The sequence below is a fragment of the Ictalurus furcatus genome, chromosome 5 (genome assembly GCF_023375685.1).
Source record: "Ictalurus furcatus strain D&B chromosome 5, Billie_1.0, whole genome shotgun sequence".
NCBI lineage: Eukaryota > Metazoa > Chordata > Actinopteri > Siluriformes > Ictaluridae > Ictalurus > Ictalurus furcatus.
Window position 1 is genome coordinate 21090347 of NC_071259.1, and position 23353 is coordinate 21113699.

Below are 23353 nucleotides of genomic sequence, written 5' to 3' on the forward strand. Positions count from 1 at the left end.
CATTCCACTTTTTACAGAACAGACAGGTTTTCCTAGTTCCTGAGAGTTGCACCCAAGATAGGAGCTACACTGGGATTTTGCTTGATTGCAAGAAAAGTGAGTGTTTCATTACTGGTTCTTTTGTTATTATATATATATTTTTGCTTTAAACCCGCTAAGATCCTAAGCTAAGCAAATTGGCTACTGCCACAATGGCACTGCTTCTGCTAGTGAGCGCGGGTGGCTACGGATCACGCGCGCTTATAGAAGTATAATAGTGCTAAATGTCCTCAAAGAATTGAAATAAAAACATATTGCAATAACAATATTGAATTTTTCTGCCCAGCAATTTGACACAAATTGAAAAAAAAAACAAAGCAATAACAATGCTTGAATTAGTTTCCTCTGCAATTCATTGGGTTTGTATATTTTGATTGAAAACAAAATTCCAGCATTCAAAATTCAATGCAGACATATTCATCTTCCTAAAATACAGTTCCAAAATAAACAGTTGTTAAAATAGCATATTCATTATTCATCAGGTAGTATTTCAACACATTATTTTTCAACCTCACAAATTCAGGCTGCAAAAATTCAAGTCTTCAAATTCGGGTCTCACAGGAAGAGCAATGAATAATAATTAGATTATAATTTCAAACGGATTTTGTCAAGTAAAGTGGATGTGCTTTTCTGTGACAGACACTTTAAACTGAGGGATCACGTACTGAGAGACACGTTCACCGGTCTAGGTGAGTGTTTGTTTCCACAGTGTAAAGGTCCATTCACACTAGACTTCAAGAGTGTTGCATGGCTTTCCCCCGCGATCATCGTTCCTGTGTAGTGATTGTATTTCTGCATGGTATAAATTCTCTTCCATACACACAAGTCTCAGATACAAACGCAATCCTCCCCTACCGTGAGTGTAACCGGTAGCGCTCCTTCAGTATAACCGATCAAACGGCTTCTATATTTGTCTTAAAAGTTATTAGAAGTGCAATAGCGTGTTCATATGTATTTTTGATACAGAGTCAAGTTGCACTACAAGTGCAAAAGACTGTGCATTTATTTGTGCTTTCACAGGATATGTCTATATTTGTGTAATGTACTGTGAGCTTGTATAACCATGTGTAATATATTTATTCATTTTGTGGAATCGTTGATTTTAATTCAGTTAAAGTGAAATAAAACTGACTGGTTTAAAAGCTGTTGTTGTTTTGTCTCTCCTCTTCCCCCTCCACTCTGCAGATTACTACGTCTACTTTTCTACAATTTTTCAAAACTGTGATGAGAACTGACTGGTGCTGAAATAGGGCAATTTCATGACCCTTTAATGGTATAACAAAAGTTTGGACTGTAGTATGTTGTAGATGGTTGTAAGTTCAGATTTGAGTAATATTGGTACAATAATCTGTTTATTGCCTTTCTTTAAACGTTATTACATTATTTGCTTGACTTTCTAGACTAGTGTTATAAAAGAACAACATTATTTTGAACTTGAAGTAGGTACTATTCATTTGTTATGATTGTGCGGTCTCTTGAGCGTGTCTGAGTGCTTGGCTTTGATGTGTGCAAACAGAAGTACTGTCTATAATAAACTGAGAGGTAAACGGTATAAGCTAAGACAATGATTTGATTAAAACTGTGACTAAATATTTTTCTTGCCGGTGAAACTTAATTTTCTGAATCGAGCACAAAGTGTAGTGTTCTATCATTGAATATCTTATGATTCTTTCAAAATCGCACCCAGTGAACCTACGGTACAATAAGTGAACAAATTGTTCTTGTTAGCATTTATTGTTTCAGGCTGCCCCACCCGATTAATGGATTAGTGTAAAAAAATAATCGGCCAACTAATCGATTATGAAAATAAGTTGCAGCCCTAATTTATAACCAGTCATGCGAAAAAGTAAGCACACCCCATGGAAAATGTTGCCTTTTCTTTTTTGACATATTTGGACAAGCAAACATTTGGTAATTTTTGGTGCCTGTTAATAAAGTTGATATACTTGAACAAAACCACAAGGGAAATGAGCTTTTTCAATCATTTATTCAACAGAAATATCAATAGATGTTATATTCTTCTGTGCAAAAAGTAAGTACACTCTTGGCCTCAGAAGCTTATATTGCCCCCTTTAGCAGAAATAACTTGTCCACCAGACTATGACATCGGTTTGCTGGAATTTTTGACCATTCTTCCATACAAAATTCTTGTAGTTGCAAGATGTTTGAGGGTTTTCGTTCATGTACTGCCCATTTCAAATCCTCCCACAACATTTCAATGGAATTCAAATCCAGGCTTTGTCTAGGCCATTCCATAACACTCCATTTCTTTTTTTGAGCCATTCCTTGGTGGATTTGCTAGTGTGCTGAGGATCATTATCCTGGTGAAAGGTCCACTTTCGGTTCAACTTCAACTTTTGGACAGATGGCCTCACATTATCTTCAAGCACTCTTTGATATGATGCAGAATCCATAGTTGGATCAATGAATGCAAGCTGTCCAGTCCCTGAGGCAGTAAAGAAACCCCAAACCATAACATTTCCACCACCGTGCTTCACAGTTGATATGAGTTGCTTCTCCTGAAAAGCAGTCTTTGGTCAGCACCAAACATATCTGCTGTTATTGTGGCCAAACAACTCTATCTTTGATTCGTCTGTCCAGAGCACATTATTCCAAAAAGCCTGGTCTTTGCTTATATGCTCATTGCAAACTGTAATCTTGCTGTAATGTTCTTTTTACGCAGCAAAGGCTTTTTTCCTGGCAAGCCTCCCTTGCAGGTCAAATTTCTGAAGTCTCTTTCTGATTATAGACGCATGCGCTTTGACACCAAAAGTTGCAAGACTTACTAGCAGATACTGTTTTTCAATTTTGGGTTCTTGGAGATGTCTTTTTGCATCAGGCGGTCTGCTATGGTACATAGGTGGAAAAAAATGAAAATGAGAAAAAGAATACAGACACTGGAAAGAGGATGATTGGGGGGAAAAAGGGTTATGGACAGGTGAATCTAATTTTGAGGTGTTTGGATCACAGAGAAGAATATTTGTAAGGTACAGAACAAATGTAAAGACGCTGGAGGAGTGCTTGACACCATCTGTCAGCCATGGTGGAAGAAATTGGTGATGGTATGAGGGCTGCTCTGGTGCTGGTAAAATAGGATATTTGTACAGGATAAAAGGTATTTTGAACAAGGAAGTCTATCAATAAAGGTCATGCAATACCCTGTGGACAGTGCGTGATTCGAGCCAATTTTATCCTACAACAGAACAATGACCCAAAGCACTGATCCAAAGTATGGAAGACCTATTTAGCGAAGAAGTAGTCAGCTGGAAGTCTGCCTGTAATGGATTGCCCAGCGTAATGACCGGATCTCAACTCTGTTGAGCTGTTGTGGGAGCAATCTGATTGGATGGTATGAAAAAGTGCCCATCAAGCCAATCCGACTTGTGGGAAGTGCTTCAATGAAACATTGAGTGAAATTGATGCAGATTGCCTCAACATCCTAGCCAGAATGCTCAGAGTCTGCAAGGCTGTAATGGTTGCAAATGGATAATTCTTGTATGAAAGCAAAGTTTGAAGCACTAATTTTTTTATTTCAAGCATAAATCATTATTTCTAACCTTGTCAGTGTCTTGGCTATAGTTTTTATTCATTTTACAACATATTTGATGAATGAAAGTATGACTTTTCATGGAAAATGTGACATTTCTTTAGTGATTCCCAACTTTTCAATGGTAGTGTAAATTGGATGGTTGAAATATTGGGTAAAAATTGTATTAAAATGAGACATGTTAAAGCAACAAATGACTGTCTAGTAAATTGCTCTGTCTAGTTCTTTTTTGGTACAGCTCCTACCTTGGGTTTAGGTGCACATAATGCAAGCAAAACTGTGGTTTCATCCTTAAATAGGATTTACCAGAATATTAAAATATTAAATATTAAAAAGTAATGCATGTATGCATATAAATAATACACTAGATTGTATTTTTTATGATAGTGAAATAAAACTGTTGGGCTAGAAATCCTTTACAAAAGGATATCAGTCAAACACATTCATTAGAATATTAGGACCAAACCGATCCAGTTCTGAAATTGAGAATCTGAGGTTTTAATTCTGATTGGTATTTGAGTAGTGTTTTATCATTTTTTCTGTCTTGTTTTTCTCCCTTCAATCTTTGCTGTTTGATTTATCACTTAGTGATCATACAAATATTTAACATTTTATATGTTTTGCCCTGGAACATTAAAAGAACTGTAAAGAGCATTAAAAGAGTGTAGTAGTTTATTAATTTAGAAGGCTTTACATTCTCATTGTTATGTGGTCAGTTTACATTCATAGCATATTTTCAAATCCATCTCTACAGATATGCACAAGATTATAAGTGGCATGTGAGTAGAGTAGATTGTTATCTGATCACCAGCAAACTTTCTTGATGTGGAAATGAGTCTCACAGATTAAATGAACCCGGCATTTGTTTCTGTTCAAATACTGCCTGCTCAAAGAACCTGCACTATGGCCTGAGGGGGAGGAAGGCAATGTTTTGGCATGCCGCTGATACTATGCACATTTTCTCTTCTCCCCATCTGGACAACCTTCACAGCTTTGGTATTCTTTTTTTTGTTGTTGCTTCTTTAACCCATTTGTACATGGATTTGGGGGTAAATATGATGTAAGTGTTCAATTCCACATACAAGATAATATTGACAAATGTGCGTTTTTAATGAGTGGAGGATTTTAAATCCTTTCCGCAAACTCAGAAAATCATAATCATTATTTCTCAGCGACACTGTAAAGTGGACTACGGACTGTGTGTTTACTAATTATTTCCAGAGGTCACAGAAAAGAAACACATTTTAATTAAAGGCTCTAAATGAAAGGCTTCTGTAAAAGTGAATATAAGTCTTGAGTCTTCTTCACACTACTTCAGGCTACACTTCAGCACCACACACAGGTCATCAGTGCAGTAAGGTGATAAGACAAGGCATCTCTCCTAATGCTGTAGCACAGCCTCCTGCTCCACCTACTTCCTCCCTGCCCCCTTGCTCCCTCCTTCTCTCCCTCCCATCGGAAAAGCCTTGATTTACTGTAGCATGGACATACAGTCTGTCCATGTGCACTGCAGCACTAAGATGACTGCTAAATTACCTGCATGCTAGTGCAGTCTTGGTTTAGCTTGACTAACTGCATATCAGCTAGATATTTTGCAACACATCAGCTGCATAGTGCTACAACAAGAAAGGGGGTAGAACTTAAAAGGAGTCTGGGGTATACTAATTTTAGAATTTGTATTTCAAATCTTTAAAAAAAAAAAAAAAAAAGCTAAAAAGGCAATCAGAATTGACAGTCCTGTTTTGGTAATTCTAGCAAAGAGATTCATACTGCAAGTGGATGGTCTAGAAGTAGGTAAGCCAAGATTTTGTTCTGCTCCACCTTGGCGTCACTGAAGGAAAAAGTTGTTTTAATCACTTATTTCAAATACAGTACTTTTTTATGGACTTGAATGTGTTTCTACAAGGAGGGATGAAAACTGGTGAAAATCCCCAAAATACCCAGACAGAGCTCAAACTAAAAAATCAATAAAATCAGTATTTTTGCTCATAGATACCTGTTACAATCGCTTTGTTTCTACAGAAATTACCCCTGTAAAGATTTTTCTCTGAATTTCTTTTGAAAGTTCACCTAAAACCTAAGATTGTGTGAGCAAAGTGAGGCACCTTAAGTTCTTTCTTTCTTTCTTTTACTGAATCTTCCTTTTTTAATGTTGTTATGAGAATTGACCATTTTCTGTTGTTTTAGATCTAACAGGAATATAAGACCAAGGCTTTCCAGCTAAGTCTATCTTGAGGATGACACCAAGCAAATAGGTTCTGCAAAGTTTCTTCATTTCTCCCACATCAAATCATCAAATATGCTGCCTAAAGAAAACAGCAGGTAAAGTCACAAATACTAATGTACTCACATATAATTTTTGCACTGGCTGAAATACAGGACAGTCACAGGACCAACAGTTCAGTCTTTCAGCAAGAGCAAAAAAAAAAAAAAAAGTGGTAACTGAGTGTACAATTATTGATTTTGCATGATGTGTTCACATTGTTTATCTAAGTGAGCACTATGAGATATCAGAGGCTTTTTATAGTTTTTTAATAGGACCTGTTTCAATATAGAGATACTCAATCTTACTCAAAAGGGAACATTAAGGGCTCAGTTTTCCCTCTATGATTCTTCTCAGTCCTTAGTAATGGACTGTAAGCAAGTTATATTAAGCCAGGTAATTACATTTAATTGAGACTGCATTAAATTACAACCCCAATTCTGAAAAAGTTGGGACAGTATGGAAAATGCTAATAAAAACAAAGAGGGGTGATTTGTAAATGTACTTTGACTTGTATTTCAACAAAAATGTATAAAGACAAGGTATTTGATGTTTTACCTAATCAACTGCATAGTTTTTTGAAGGTAAACATTCATTTGAAATTGAGGCATGCAACACATTCCAAAAAAGTTGGGACTGGGGCAATTTAGAATTAATAGCGATGTGACATGTTGAAATAAGAAGGTGATGTGAAACAGGTTAGGCAATCATCTAATCATAGTATATAAGGAGCCTCCAGAAAGGCAAGGATGTGTTGAGGCTCGGCAATCTGCCAACAGAAAATAATCCAACACTTTGAGAACAACATTCCCAAATGACAAATCAGTAGGATTTTGGGCATTTCACCTTCTACAGTGCACAATATAATTAAAAGATTCAAGGAATCTGGTCAAATCCTATAGGCTATCAATATTAAACTATGTTTCTCATTAATGATTCTCATGAAGTGCATTCAGAATAGTAACTTATTTTTTACATCGGTTTCAGATTAACTACTTTGCACTGTGGTATCTCTGCTTAAAATTACTTACTTGATAGTTGAGTGCGAAGAAACGTTCTCAGAATTTCTGTTCCTTTTAAGAGTATTTATACCTTTTATACTGTTTTTGTCTGTTGAGACTATGGTTACTGTGTTATTTTAGCTGTTTAGTGACAGCTGAATTGGTCTGGAATTGTATTGCAGACCATACATGTTAGCAAGGATAATACAGTTGTCATTAAGCACTTGGCTCTCCTTTACATGTGCCTATCACAGGTAAAATTCATAGACAATTTCAGCATCTTCTGGGAACACAGAGAGTTGATTAAAACAAATGGGCTTCATCCTAACATGCTTCCTCCGAGACACGTGAAGCCAGCCAACAGCATCTTTTCGAACTGCTGCTCATGCTGGGTCACAGATGCCCATGATTGGCTGGTATTGTTGTGATTGATAGGGGAGAGACTATGCCATCTCTCCCAAAATGACTCCCAAGCATGTATGGCTGTGGCATTGTCGTGATTCAAGCTTGTTATCTCTGGACAACAGGGCAAATGCTTTTCAGTTGCATCATTCAAGAGCCCCTCTTTTTAAACACATTTACTGATTTTTAAATGCATTCAAGGTCTTTTTCCACTGTATCTCAGCAAACTGATTGTTAGAGAGGTTCCAGTGAGAGCTCTCTGATCAACAAACAGAAATATGCTGGTAATACCTGCTATCTAGCTGAAGATTAGTGAGGCATTCTTTTGTTGTTATGGCCCTAAATGAGTTCTTGATTTGTGTTCATTTAAGAGGAGACTAAAGACTTGTTCTGCTTAGCTTTTACTTCATATTTATTCATGTTTTATTTCTGTTATCCATTGCACTTACACTCTCTGAATTACATTCTCAAACTTAATTTTATTTGTCTGTTTTCATGTCTTTTATAATAATAATAATAATAATAATAATAATAATAATAATAATTATTATTATTATTATTATCTAAAATGACAAGTTTAAAAAGTGCAACAGACTCAAACTTCTTTTTATTGATGGTTTTTCATGTTTTTGTTGTGATTCACTATCTTAATTGCTAATCATTTAATTACTAAACATCTGCACATTTCACTTACTGTGAAGATATATAACAGTAACAGTTAAAATTTGTGGTGTGTGTAGCCAGAAAAACCTAATAAATAAACTGTCCTTGTCATAAAGTGACATGGTGCTAATGAACACTTCAGTAGCTGTATTAATGTTAGGTTCATAATGCATTCACCCTATATTGTATAAAGGGATAAACAAAACCCCTCTTTGTGTAGCGTGTTTCGGAAATGTTTTTTTTTTTTTTTTAATAATTGGAGATTGTACACCTTCTGTAATCAAGTATACCTGTTTTTCTAACTCTTTTTTGAGAACTTTTTGGAAACCTCAAACTTTCGAAACTTTTTGGAAAAATAAGAGTGAATCCGAGTCGAGTTGCAAGCCAATCAAATTTAAATCCAGTCACGAGTTACTGAACTGAACTAAATGCAATGACAACAACTCACACATATGCACACACTCACATACATACTCTGTGGCAGTCATTGAGTAGCACATGTAAAGAAATACTTTTGCCTGAAACACAGTCACAATTCATCCTTCTCTAATCCGCTAAGTAGTTTTTGACAGATTTGGGCTAGGCCTCTAAACATGGCCATTTCTGCTCAGTGGTGTGTATATTAGTATACCAGCAGAGAAATGTTAAGCAGCATTGACAGCAGCTTCTAGGCAATATTAGTTTAAAAACACTCTGATTTGTGCACTTCAGCACAAGTAGTAATGATGCAAGAAGTTGTTTGATCAATTTCTTTACAATTACATTTACCCTAAAACTCCAAAGAATAGGCCTTTAATTTTAAGATGCACTTACTAAAATCTGCCTGCTTTGTGGGGAAAAAAGTAGCATGTGCTTTACTTCATTGTATAAGTTTCATTAAGTAGCAAACATTTTATTTTACACTCCAGTTCTGTGTCTAAAATGCCACTCCAGAGACCCCACGCCACATCCAGTATGCTCACATCTTTGTCTTGTGAACTTCATTTCTGACTACCTGATCCCATCCACATGAGAGTAAAAACCGCCTGTTCCTGCAGCTTTTTTCCACACCTCTACACCTTGTTTCTTGAACTTAAGAAACAGAAAACACAATAAAGGTAAAATAAAGACAAACACTTTCTTTCTGTCATGCCTAGGAAATATATATCTAAAAATACACCGTTACAAAGAGGTCATTATATTGAAATGTTTGCTGAAATTCACCTCATAAGTACCTTTTGTTTGCCCAATCACTTCCATTATTGTAATGCTTATTTCATCATTTTTTTCCATTAAGACCTTAGAATTATAAGGTTCAGAATTTTAAGGCAAAATAACTTAGTTGTAAGTGTCACACAAAAACAGAGCAATTTTTAAAAAATATGAAACGGTATATCAGCTTGACTTGATTAAGTAAAAAAAAAAAAAGTATAGCTTGATATCCTAAAATCACAGAATTATCAGCTATATATGGAAATATATTTTCCATGGTCACCAATTCCAAGGTCACAACAATGCCATGGGTTTATTGAAATTGAAATACAAAGAAATTCTGTGAATATGCTTTCAGGACAATGAAATGAACAGTTGAAATGTAATGATAAAGAATTTATTTTAAAAATACAAAATACAAAAAAAACACACTTTTTGCAGTAGTATAAGTTTGTAATTTTGTAAAAACAGTTTTATGACATATAACTTGTGCAACCAGACTGCAAAAGATGCTTTATTTATGTAAATGTCAAAATTGCCTCTTGAGGCAATTGTAAGAACCAGGAGTTTTAATCTTGCCATTATTAATTATTTTAAACAAAGTGTTAATTTAATGTCACAGTTTGTACGTGGCAGCAAAGTACACATAAACATTCTTCTCTCTCCTCAGATTTTAACTACAAATATAACGACTTACAGTGACCCAATGCAATCTGAGAAGGACAAAGATTAAAGATTTATGAGGACTGTACCAAACTCAGCAGCCTCATAGCAGTAATGTTAAACACTGGAGAGTAGGGACATTGGCCTGCTTTGGTCAGCTATATGGCCTGTTTGTTTGCATTTATGCCAACACTGTAGCATTTTCAGGAATCTGCTAAAGACTGGTCAGTGATTCACAGTTAACTGTGATAATTGATGATTTATGAAGGTGATTGAAAGATCAAAATTTACCCAGAACTTCTTGAAGGTAGGTTTCGAATTTGTATTTCACATTTACTGTGGCTTTTATTGGCACTGATTAAATTTAAAGCTGTGTAACGCCAAGGCAGCTATGTTCAACAAAGGACAAAGCTTTTCACAAACATGCTGAAAAAAAAAAAGTGGTTAATGTACACGAAAACTAAAGTGGTATGTCCAGTGATTGACTGTCAGTGGATGTTGATGTTAAATGAGCATCGCTGTGTTTTCAGTGAGGGTAAAGCAGCCAAACTTATGCAGTATGAGAAGAAAATCAGAGCTGCCAAGAAAGAAGAGACGCTGCACTATGTGGAGCCACCAGATGGAGGATGGGGCTGGATGGTGGTTCTGCACTGCTTCCTGGTGTGTCTTCAACAGCAGTACCTACCCCAAGACTGCTTTTTTTCTTTTGCAGCAACAGATTTGTCTACAAATTGATGATCCCTGATTCCTGAATTTGATTTCTAATGATCTCTTACCACAGTAATTCTGCCATTTGATTGATTTGTGCTGTTTACTGTCTACCAGGTGAACGTGCTAGTGATGGGGACCTTGAAGACTTTTGGGATCTTCTTCGTGGTGCTGCAGGACGAGTTTGGTGGCTCGTCTGAGAGCATCAGCTGGATCGGCTCCATCATGTCCAGCATCAGACTCTCAGGAGGTAGACCTGCTGTCCCTATAACAACCATCCCTTACACGCGGCCAAACAGTTCCACCTATTTCTGTAGCACTCACTGCATCCAGGAACTCAGACGAATATGAGGGTTGCGTAGCCTTGCAAGAATGACAAGGTACAGTTCCTTGTGTAGTTGTTGGAACTGTAAAGTCGCAACCCTGAAATAGCTTACCAACTGTGTATACGATGTTAGCAACCTGGATCTGTAGCTTGCATTTGCCTTCATTTCTTTACTCTGGTCTTTGCATACCTCCAAATAGTGTTGTCCCTGTACCATCAGGTCCTCTGGCATCTGTAGCCTGTGCTAAGCTGGGGAACAGAGTCACTTCCATCATGGGAGCCCTACTGGTTACCGCAGGCTTTCTCATCAGCATTTTCGCTAACAGTCTCATCTACTTGTACATCAGCATGGGGCTGGTGGTGGGTGAGTCTTAGGTCTTTGCGCATATTTAATTCAGGACAATTGAAGTTTGGTAAATGAGTATATAAACATGTAGACATTACATAATTAGATGCTATTATACTAGATGATAATTTATTGTCAATTGATTAGATAACTCACTTAGATGTTCTTTTTTACTTTATAAAATTATCAACAATGTTTTCATGTCTTAAACACTTATTCTCCAGGTCTTGGCTTTGCACTGCTGTACCAAGCCTCATCTGTTGTGACTGCAACTTATTTCCGTAAGAGGTTAGCCACGGCATACTCCATTGGCCGCTCTGGCATGGGCTTGACCTTTGCGCTGGCACCCTTCACACAGCTGCTTCTGGATCAATATGCATGGCAGGGTAAATATGACTTGAGATTTTCTATTAAAAGCTAAAAGACACAAAGACAGAAATATGTGGACAACTGCCTGTACCACACAACCAAGAAACTTCATTAATGCTGATTATTGAACTAATCTGTCTGTGCAGGAGCTCTGTTGATTTTGGGTGGTCTGATGTTGAACCTGGTGGCTTCTGCAATGCTGCTGCGGCCCATCCAAATGCAGCCTGCTGCCTGCCCTCTGCCTTCTTCCCCCAGCCTCAGCAGAGATCTGCCTGCTTCTCTGACACAAACGGAGAAGGAACCTCTTGAGAACAGTCAAAAAGCGACTCCAGCCATGTCTAATAGCATCACCAAAACAGGAGCGCCTTCCTTTCCCAGGGATACACTTACTATTGAGAACACATCTCTTGGTCACAGAAACCTCCAGGCTATGGAGCTAACGAACCTGGTCCAAAATGGTGGCAATGAATTGGACAATTGCCCCATAAAGGTTTGTCCAGAAAAGAATGGCAAATTGACTGCAAATTCCTTAATACGGGAGACGGCTGCAACCAAAAAAGCCAAAGTCTTGGACTTCTCGCTCCTAAAAAATCCTTTCTTTTGCATATATACCTGGTCGCTTGTCTTCAGTCAGTTAGCCTACTTTATCCCCTACTTCCACCTGTCAGCAAGAGCCAGGACTTTGGGCATTGACCCCATGGATGCATCATTTATCATATCTGTGGCAGGTGAGTATCAGGAAATTGTTCCTGGTTCTCGACATCTCTGTAATTTAACAATCATGTTACCGATATATAATTTGGAACAGTAGGAATTATATTTTCCAGTCAGTAGAGAGACTTAATAGATTCTTATATTTTAAGGCTGTCATAGTGAAAGTTACAAGATTTTCTAGTGCAAATAATGAGTCAAGTGGACAAATAAGGTACATGTTGCCGATCCCACGTTGTACAGTCTGCACTATAATTACTTTTGTACAGGAAATCGCAGAGCAGGAATATTTGAGACCTGATGTTTTCTAGTCCTAAGAGAGAGAAGGAAAAAAGCTAACTTTCAATGACATCTATAGCAACCTGTGCATATGACAAACAATAGACAAACTGTGACCGCTACAGTTGAAAGTCGTAAGAGGGGATAAGTTTGATCTTTGTGTTTTATTTTGTTTTGTGTTTATCATGCATGTTACTATTTTTTACACTGAGCCATATTTGAATGAATAGTTTAAAAGTAGATGCAAAAAGCCTCCGTCAGTGTCTGCACATTAATTATTTGTAGGCTACTGCGAATGTGGCGAGTTATGTAATGAATCTTACATAAAAGATGAACTTTATCCCAGTGGCCAGAGCTGTTGGGTTCAGAAGTATACCAATGGTGAGACTACATCAGAGAAAAAGACCTCCTCTCAAAATGTCCAGTATATGTTTTGTTTTTTTGTTTTTTTGTGTGTGTGTGTGTGGATGCATTAAAATAGTTATAGTAGAACACGCTCAAATTTAAAATGAAGGAAAATCCAACATAAAGTAATGTGCCTTGACATTGATTCTGCACCCAGGAGTGACAAATAAAAGGAAAAGGTAACCTAATGTGCATTAGTAATGCATTGGCTCACTGCAAGCCATAGGTTCTACAAGTCTCTGGAATTATATTGGAGGAAGGAGCGCAATTCTTCCAAAATATATTCTCTCAATTGGTGTTTTGATGATGGCGGTGGAGAATGCTGTCTAATATATCGCTCAATTTCTCCTATAAGTGTTCAGTTTGGATGAAATATTCATCCAGTCAGCTGTCATTGTCACAGCTGTGCATGGGATTCCCATCAGGATAGAAATGTTTCATCATAGGATAAAGTGATCAGTCAGAATAACTTTGTATTGATTTGCAGTGACACTTTCCTCTAAGGGAACAGGTGGACCCAAACCGTAGCAACAAAATAAATTCCCCCCACCACATTACAGCATGGCGCATCCATTGGTTTTTACTTTATTTTGTAAACATATGCCGCAGCATGTAAGCCTGTCAGCTTTAGTGCCTAGAACACAGCTGCCAGTTTTTGCCCTTTCTGAAAACTGGCAGAAAATGCATGGTCATAAATAATGCAAAATGCAAGGTTTAAACAAACGCCCACAAAAGGGGATCAAATATTGTCCTGATTATGCAAGTATCCAAAGCATCTAATTGGTTGCTTTAATAATTAAAAGTAAGTAGTAGTTGTATGTCAGTCTCGTTTTGATTACACGTTCATAGAAAAGCGGCTCAACCTTGATTCAGAGATTTTTATTTATTTATTTATTTTTCAAGTTGGACAGCCTGAGTAACTGAGTGCGACTCAGGACACTAAAAGCGTCTCCTCATCATGGGCCATTCTGTGTCACCGAGCCGGGGAAGTCGCTAAGCAACGGCAAGGCTTCCTAATTCCACAACCGCCTCTAAAGTGGCTGACATTGTACTGGGGAGCACTGGGGCATAATAGCAGGAGAAGAGAGCGGCCAAAAACGCTTGTGCTCTTAATGAGTGGACTGGGAAATTGGACATGCATTTGGTCCATCGTCCCCCACCATGAGCTCACTGTCTCTTTTTTTATGCAGTAGGGACCCTGCATTCCTACATTTTCAGTGGTTGTTTAGGTGACTCGATAAAAGCACAAACACCTGTGCTGTTGAATTGATTGCTGAATTGAGCCTCCTGTATGCTATACTTTTAATTGTGGGATAGCAGAATGGTAAAGGGATTTAAAAGCTCCATTTTTTGTTCCTTGCTATTGAAGTGTAATTGTGTAGTACATGATAAAGACAGCTGTGAGTTTCACTGGACCTGCTGTGCCTTAAACACACAAGCAAATCCCCAAAAGTCTCTGTGCTCAAGTAGGGACACGCCAGGATAAAGCCTTTGGTGGTGTGGTGAGGACAGACAAACATTGTCCAGCTGTCTTGCTACATGCCTGACCACTATGAAGAACATCACTGTGTGTGCTTCAATACTGCCACTGCATTAAGAGTGGCCTACATTTTATGGTTGACCTTATTGACTTGCTTGTCTATTCAATACAGTGTTCTGTGCACATTTGGCAAGTTTCCCACATTCTCCTGGCCTCCTATTAATTACTTGGGTCATAGTATGCTGGAATGGTTCTGAAGTTAAAACCATTGCATACATTTCTAAAATAATGCATTTTTAATGCATTATTATTCTTTCAAACTGCAAATAGTCCATAATATAGTACACAGCTGTGTATCTAGTGTGCAGTCATGGCTGTGATCAGTACCACTGATCCATAAATAGTTTGCTTGAAAGAAAAATGTAAGATAACACATCACATCATACACATCCGATAAATTTTATGATGGAATGATATAAAGTTTTAAGTGCATTCTGAAATTTTTCATTTAACTTCTATGGCTCAATGTATGCAGCTGACATATGCAAAATAATAAATCCATCATTGTATCCTTTTATATATATAAGTAAATATAAGTAAATTTGTTTAAAGCCTGTGTTGCACTGTAATTTCAGCAGTCTTTTAAGATGATTACTTTTTCACATTGCACAAGATGATGAATAAAATCTCGGCCGAATTTTATAACAGACGTTATAACAGACGCGATAACAGTGAAGATCCTCCTGCGATTAAAGAAAATTACTATGTTCTACTCATGTCATCACTGCAATCTGAGCTCATGCAGAAACTGAACAGAAAAACAGAAACATTCTTCAAAGTGAGATTGAGATAATAGGGATAATGTTTCTGCACATTAACAAATTTAGATGACATTTTGCCTACCGTATTTGTAGCTGTCCCATGAGTTTGTAATCCTATACTCTCTTCCTATTGGTAGATTTTAGACAAGCATTGTAGCAGTGTGACTCTGGGATATTAATTTAAAAAATCCTGACACTGCCAGAACTAGGTTCTAAATGTCCCTATTTATGCGTTTTAATCTCAGCTAACGAACATAGAACAATTTTACATGATTTTTGACTGTGATAAAAATCAGCTGAAAATCATACAGCATAAAGCTGGTTTAAAGCCTTTCTGTGACTGACAACTGTTTACTTCTAGAGTATAATAGGCTGGAGAGTAATGGAGCCAGTGATCCATGGTTGAACCCATGTGTATGTCAGGCCTCTTATACACACCTTCATACGCTCATTCACCACAGCAGAGAAGTCACTGCTCACTGAGCCCTGTCGATTGATGCTTTTAGCAACATTACTGACTCAATAATGTTCATGTAGGGGACATCAGTGACCCTGTTCTCGAACTCGTCACACCAGTGATTTTTATTCATGCATTGTGCAGATACAGCGTGGGAGTGTGTGATGGGTGGGTTCTTGTCTTACACAGGTATAACAGAAACTGTGGCTCAGCTAGCCTCTGGCTGGGTGACAGACAGGAACCTGGTGCATAAGTACCATTACCACAAGGCCTATCTGATCCTATGCGGGATCGTCAACCTGCTCTCTCCCCTCGCCACCTCCTTCATTCAGCTCATGATCTACGCTGTATTCTTTGCCATCTTCTGTGGAGGATACATGGCTCTGCTCCTTCCAGTCCTGGTGAGTAATGAAGTAACACTCAGAAACAATACACTTTATGTCATCAGGATTTAGCATCAAACAAAACCTACAGACGATCAGGTTTCTATCTTGTAGATTACTACTGTATTGTATTATTTAATAGTTTAATTATGGATTCATAACTAACATTTTTTTTTTGTACTGAGTATGAATACATTTGTTTAGTACACGCTACCGATAACAGTCTGTAATTACATAGTGGCCGTGAAAAACACACATGCTTATTCAAGCACTTAGGCAGCTAGGGTCATTCTTTATCATTTAACTATTTGCTTTTAAATGAAGTGCATTTGCTAGATACATTTAGTTATCTTGGATTGAGTAGGGTTGCAGTGGAGAAGAGCAGGTTTTGTTTCACTTTGGAAAAGTGCTTTTGTGCATGTGTAAGTTTTTTTGGGTTTTTTTCCCATTGTATTAGAATCCTTCATTTTCAATCACTAGTAGTGGCTGATGGTAAAGATACATACTGGATGAGAGCTGTTAATTTCTCTCACCCAGTGTTGTCTGTAGACATTTTTTATTGCCTAGCTAGATACTGATACTAGTACTGGTATTGATACATCCCTATATTTAATTGTGAAAGGTACTATACACATATGATCTGAGATAAAGTAACAGCTGAAATAAGACATGGTTGAATAGTAACAAAAAAAAATTTAAATTAAATAAATAGAGAAAAATAAAGAAATAAGAACAGATTGTAAATCTGCTGCTGTTTTTAAGCTCTCCTAATTGGTAATTTACCTTTAGGCCTAAATGTTGTGAGTTTAAGCCTCTTAATATTTCCTAAAGTTGATTCCATAAAATGGCTCTAAAAGAAAAGCCCTCTCACCTACTGAGTTTTTATTTGTCTTATACGTCTTAGAACAGAGAGCAAGCCACAGCTAAGAGAGTATGGTGTGTGTGGTAGACAGTAATCAGCAAGTAGGCCAGACAAATAATATGGTGGCTTGTGTAGCTTCGCAGGTCAGTGAACAAGCTATAGTCAATCAATTTAACAGCAAGTCCAATAAAGTCTGATAGAGTCTGTGTTATTTCCTAGAAGTCTGCTTACTGGAGACATACAACAGTGTAGGAGATCATATTCACAAGCTTCTTCAGAATGACTCAGCAATAAGTTTCACCACAGATATTTGGTATTCAGGTGTGAGCCCAATGAGCATGCTCAGTCTCACTGCTCAATGGATCGATCGTGATTTTAAACTTTTAAAAAATGACGTTAGATAGACGGAAAATTGACAAATCAAGAGTGCACTTTGTTATACATGACAATACAAGGAATAAGCTAAAGCCATGATGGAAAGTGATGTGTTTTCTGTTTATAACTGAGACCAGTTACTGTGAAACATGGAAAACATGTAGATCGAGTGAATAAAGTTATTATTTGCTTTTCTTTTCAAAATTACTTATCAGTCATTTGAAACAACATATTAAAAAACAGAACCACCAAACTATCGGTATCAACGGATGTCATTCTTAAAAAATCTGATATCGGAATCGGCGCAGAAATTTTGTACATTTTGCATCGCTAATAATAAATAACAATGTTGCCTTTTCAGTGCACATGAACTTTGGATACGGAATAAGGGTGCAACTATGACAGATGAAGAAAGTGAAGTATTAGAAAGAAACAAAAAGAGTTGAACAAAGGAAAGTGTTAATAACATTATAGAGGATCTTCAATGATAGGTTTAAAAAGCTAACATTAAAACATACAGTATATTCAAAGTTGTTATATGGGCATTGCAATGGAATAGCTGTTGCAGTGGTGAATCCCAGTTTTTGAACTTTGTGAACATTGCCTCATGACACTGGTAGGACATTTTGTTATCGTACTGGCCACTCTCTAAACAGACTGAAGAGACTTAGAACATTCTGAACTATAGACATGTTCATGTTGATTTCTCCTACGAGTGTTAATGAATAGACAAGATTGTTTACATAATCAATAAGTAATAGCAGACTTATGATTTAGGTAAGCTGTTAATAATTAGTACATTTTATCATTCCTCCTAGAGAACTATTTACAAACTGTGGATAATTGTAAAGAAATGGCTTTTTAAATGCACATTTCGGGACCTTACTCCTGTGGACATTTTTCTGTCATGCCTTTGAACTTCACCCTTATTTGTAATCATTTTTTCCACATTATTATTAATACTTAAATAAAGAGAAGACAGCTTAGGTCCACACTTCTCACTGAATCACTAGAGTCACAGAGACTACTGGAACATTTCAAGTCATTAGCCATACCCCAATTGCCAGACAAATTGTAACCTATACAGTGATTTATTTATTTAACATACCTCACAGAAATATATGGTTCTATGTAAGTCTTCTACCTCATGGTTAGAATATTCTATACTTTAGGATTAGGTTTTCATTAATAACTATTATAGGAATCATAGTAGCCCACTAATAATGACTACTACATCCTTCAGAAGGAATGACTAATTATTTAGAACCGTATTCTAAAGTGAAGATCATGATAACTCCCTACTAATGACTCTAGTGTTACCAAATCTGTCAGAATTAATTACTAACCAAAACCTTACAAAAATGTACACTGAAAAGCTTACACTGACCAGTGTTTGGTTGCACGATATTTTTTCATCATAACTGGGGGAAAAACGCATTATCTTTAGTTTTTTTATTTTATTTTTATTTCCGTTCACTCAATGGTTTACATATTTGCATATCAGTAATCACTACATATTAAGACTCAGTTTATGTTTTATTCAAATACTTTATTAATTCCAGTGCATTATTTAGCTAGTTGGAGTGCACACATTCTACTTTGTGTTGTACTGTACACACTTTTGTTAACAATGTTTTATTTGAGTCGAGCTACTGTTGTGTGGGATGAACTGAGGAGTGGACGGCTGGTGTATAGTTGCCTTGCGGAATCTCCGATGGGGTCGGTGCGCATTAAAGGCCGACACACTGCATTCACTGCTATTTTTAGTCGTGCTTGCTGGTACCAAGAAGCAGATTGGCTGTGGGGAGAGTGGGATGTTTTGTGTTTGTTTTCTTTACTTTCTTATTTACGATTATGTATTTTTTTCTTTCTTTTACTTGATTTATTTGTTTCTATCATTATTCCAATTATTCAGCTGGCCTTGTCTTTAATGTTGTACTTTGAAGTTTGTAGTGTTTTGTTTTCCCCCTGTGCATCTAAAGTGGACTAGTCCATCTGTATTGCCACCTCTGTCGAATTATTTGTTTGGCTCTGTTCAGTCTTCCGTTATTTCAGTTTAGTTCTGTTCAGTTGTAATGAATTGATAATGATGTGGCCCACGTTACAAGTTGTCCTCTTTTATAGGTTCAAATATTGATTTTGATTATTTTAATTTAATTTGATTTATTTGTAAATACATCTTTTGATTCATCAAACTTTTTTTGGGAAACTATCACTTGTGCCTTGACTGCCCTGGTCCCTCACAAACAGCTTACCCAAATCATAAGTCTGCTATTACCTATTTATTTTGTAAACAATCTTGACTATCAGTTAACAGTAGTGGTTTCGCATTAATTATGAAACTGTATATAGTTTATTAGTAGTTCTCCAGGAGGCATGAAAGAAATAGTAGCTCCTGATTAGCTAATAGTGAACTACCACATTCATCTGTGTGCTATTACTTACTAACTCAATCTAAGTTTCTAGTTAGATAATAGTAGTTACCAGAAAGTTAATATTGCATTATTCATTTCTTCCCGTGTAGTTAAGCATTAATGACAGATCTGTATTCTAAAGCGTTACCGTTCATCTTTTACAGGTTGACTTGGTAGGTTCTGAAAAGGTGAACAACTCTATGGGTTTTTCCATGTTCTTTGTGGGACTTGGCTGTCTAACAGGTCCTCCACTGGCAGGTAAGTTTTTTTTCCCCCATAATAAGTAAATGATTGATTAACACTACACATGCTGTCAGAGAACGAGGAGTGATTCAAAACAGCCAGGGTTAAAATGCTTTGCATGCTTTATTAGACTTGGGAGATACAACTTTGCTACCTGAACTGTGTAAGTGTGTCATCTTTCTTAAAGGGGGAACAAATATATCTCCTTTTGACATTGCCAGGCAGATCATGTCACTTCTCTTTATTTAGCAGCATGTTAACTTGCTCAGTTGCATGTAGTTGTCCCCCCCCCCCCCCCCCCCCCAAGACCTTCGGCCTTCATCATGTGATTTTTAACGACGCAAAAAGCTAAAATCTTCTTTTTTTAAAAAAAATTACCTAGGAACCTCACTTTGAGAACCACAGTTCTATTTAATTCAGGGTTCATGAATATAAAGTAAGTTGAAAAAATTGTTTGGTTGTACTGCCACGATGTCCACTTAAAACATGCCTGGGACATGCCTTGATGGTCATAGATAAAATTCTTAGAAATTGTACACACTCACCCTTAAACGGCCCCGTTTAGGAGGGGCTTGTGCAGGCCCTATTTGCAGTGGGGGGTATGTTTACTGTTTCTAAGTGGGGGAAGTGTAGGATCTCAGTGGGAGAAGGCAGTGTATGTAAGACAGAAAGGCAGAGTTTACTAGCTGGTTATAAGGCAGTGTACCATTCCTGAGAGAGAGAGGTTGTTTTAAAAACCGTCATAGCTGGCTGTCTGCATTTCTTTCAAAAAACTGTGTGTAAAAAGAATTCTAAAAAAAAGTCACACATCCTGCACCTGCCCAATGTAAAAAATATTTATATTAGCTAGCTACCTGCTACTATTTAAATATTAGCTAGCTGTCAAGAGGTTTCTGTGCAACTGCCATCTAAAAAGAAACTGAATAAAATGTCATATCGAGTGTTTGCTTGGTTTAGATAAATTAAAATCAGTTCAATTCAACACAAACCGAAATCAAACCAAATCCTTTCTTTTCTATTCCCCCAAATTACAACAATAACAAATCCATAAATAAAAATTGGAAAAGTAATACCTTTCTTGTATTGCAAGGATAATACAAATGTGAATTAATTACCTTCATTTCACGCTGCTCGGGTCTGATGAGCTAAATGTTTTCCTTACAGGAAGATTGTATAGATAACACCATTATCCATTGCATGGAGAACATCGTAGTGTTTTAATGAAGTACAGACAAGTGGCTTTCTAATTTATTTATTTAATTTTTTTTAAATCCCTCAGTGAGATTGGCTGTGGTTTAGGGTGGTATGCAGCCTTACATGCTGGGCCTCTCAATCCTGTATCCTGTAGGCAGTGTACTCCTTGACCTTCGCCCTACATCACACAAACCCAAACCATGTACACCTGAGCCTCAGTTAGGGAGTGCTGACTCAGTTTGTGCAGTACATCATATAGAATTACAATCACCATAACAGAAAGACATTCTTAGATGCAAGCATTTTTCTTTTTCAAATTTGGTTTAATTTTATTTTATGTGAGTAAATGTAGTGTTATTCTTTGTAATGAAATATCTTTTTTATGGTGTGAGGAAAATCTTGCAGTTTTTACTGAGCAGTAAATTGAACCTTGCTAAATATAGTCTTGCTCAAAGATGTCCTCCATGAACTGTATCAACAGCAGCACATGTTTGACTCCTCACTCGTGTCCCCCAGGTTTTCTGTATGACTACACCCGAACCTACGACTGCTCCTTCTACTTGGCTGGTGTGTGTTACCTGCTCTCATCAGTCTCTCTCTTCCTGGAGCCACTCGCACAGCACTGGCAGGCCAGAAAAAAGCAGCAGGAGCTGCTCAATAAAGAGCTGGGGTGGAGCAGCGGCTGCTTCTGTCCAGCACCTCAGAGAAACGGGCTGGTATAGCTACACCGCATGGCCATGCCACTGACCTTTTTTTTGTTTTGTCCTCCTAAAGTGGACCTGAACCTGTTAGTAGAGCACAATGGCACCAGCCTTTTGAGGGAAGAAGGTTTTTGTGAATGGCACAGAGTATGACCAACTTAGTCGCAAAGTTTGAAGACACCATCATGGAACATTTTAGTTTTTGTGATCATGGATCACATGATGTGGTCTCTAAATTCCAGCAAAAAAAAAAAAAAAAAAAAACTAAACTATTAGATTACATACTTTTTACCATACTACAAAACTGAAAATTTAAGAAAATATGTAACTTTTCTATTAATGTCCATATCTGTGTGTGTGTGTGTGTGTGTGTGTGTGTATATATATATATATACACATATATCTATATATACACATATATACACACACACTACTTCCATTAATATTGGCACCCTTGGTAAATAAGAGCAAAGAAGGCTGTGAAAAATTTTGTTTTACATTTTGTTAAAAAAAAATTCACAAAAATACTCTGCTTTCATGCATATCAAACAATTACAATCACAACACAGGTTTATCAAAAAAAAAAAACATTTTTAAAACATATTTGTGCCATAAGTATTGGCACCCCTATGAATTCATATGAGGAAAAATATATCTAACGTATATTCCCATTGATATTTTACTTTTATTTTAGTACATCTGGGTGACTAGGAGCAGGAAATTGTTCAACCATGACTTCCTGTTTCACAGGGGTATAAATATGAGGTAAAACATGGGCCAAATTCCCTTAGTCATTCATAACAATGGGAAAGACCAAGGAATATAGCTATATGTGATGTGCGGCAAAAGGTTGTTGAGCTTCACAAAATGGGAAGTGGCTTTAAGAAAGTAGCATAAGCATTGAAAATGCCCATTTATACCATCAGGGCAATAATTAAGAAGTTCCAGTCAACTGGAAATGTTATGAATCAACCTGGAACTGGACACATGTCTATATTGTCTCAACGCACAGTGAAGAGGATGGTTAGAGTGGCCAAAAAATCCCCAAAGATCACAGCTGGAGAATTGCAAAAGTTACTCTTGTCTTGGGATCAGATAGTCTCCAAAATTACAATCTGAAGTCACCGATGTCATCACAAGTTGTTTGTAAGAAAGAAAAAAACCTCAGCTTTTTGGCAATAAACACCAGAGGTGGTTTTGGTGCACACAAAGAGGTAGCTATATGGAAAAGTACCTCATGTCCACGGTTAAATATGGTGGTGGCTCTTTAATGTTTTGGGGCTGTTTTTCTGCCAGAGGACCTGGACATTTTGTTAGGATACATGGCATCATGGACTATCAAATATCAACAGATATTAAATGAAAACCTGACTGCCTCTGCCAGAAAGCTTAAAATGGGCAATGCTTGGATCTTCCAGCAGGACAATGATCCAAAAACATACATCAAAATCAACACAAAAATGGTTTACTGGTTTCAGTCCCCTGACTTGAAACCCATAGAAAACCTGTGG

The 23353-nt window shown here is 37.0% G+C and overlaps 2 protein-coding genes across 4 annotated transcripts in view; one reads left to right on the forward strand and one right to left on the reverse strand.

Annotated features, from left to right (window-relative positions):
* slc16a4 (solute carrier family 16 member 4) lies at positions 1–22111 on the forward strand. Of its 3 annotated transcripts, XM_053625166.1 has the most exons (11): positions 1–96; positions 679–728; positions 5774–5908; positions 10300–10429; positions 10595–10727; positions 11023–11166; positions 11373–11534; positions 11664–12245; positions 15860–16071; positions 19869–19962; positions 21658–22111. In XM_053625166.1, exons 3-11 carry the CDS (start codon positions 5886–5888, stop codon positions 21861–21863), a joined length of 1686 nt encoding a protein of 561 aa, XP_053481141.1. In that variant the 5' UTR covers positions 1–96; positions 679–728; positions 5774–5885; the 3' UTR covers positions 21864–22111. The 3 variants fall into 3 exon arrangements, with proteins under 3 accessions (XP_053481141.1, XP_053481140.1, XP_053481142.1); XM_053625165.1 differs by lacking the exons at positions 1–96; positions 679–728 and adding an exon at positions 5104–5380; XM_053625167.1 differs by lacking the exons at positions 1–96; positions 679–728; positions 5774–5908 and adding an exon at positions 8849–9012.
* Positions 15990–23353, reverse strand: part of rbm15 (RNA binding motif protein 15) — an 18191-nt gene continuing 10827 nt past the window's right edge. The window contains exon 3 of the mRNA XM_053625162.1: positions 15990–16068. The gene's annotated coding sequence lies outside the window, so the exon portion shown is untranslated. The remainder of the gene's footprint in view (positions 16069–23353) is intronic.

Coding starts and splice junctions, on each gene's coding strand:
- slc16a4 (XM_053625166.1), top strand. CDS start 5,886: ATGCTGCCTAAAGAAAACAGCAG. Junction 11,167..11,372: donor CAGCATGGGGCTGGTGGTGG/GTGAGTCTTAGG, acceptor CTTATTCTCCAG/GTCTTGGCTTTGCACTGCTG. Junction 16,072..19,868: donor CTCTGCTCCTTCCAGTCCTG/GTGAGTAATGAA, acceptor CATCTTTTACAG/GTTGACTTGGTAGGTTCTGA.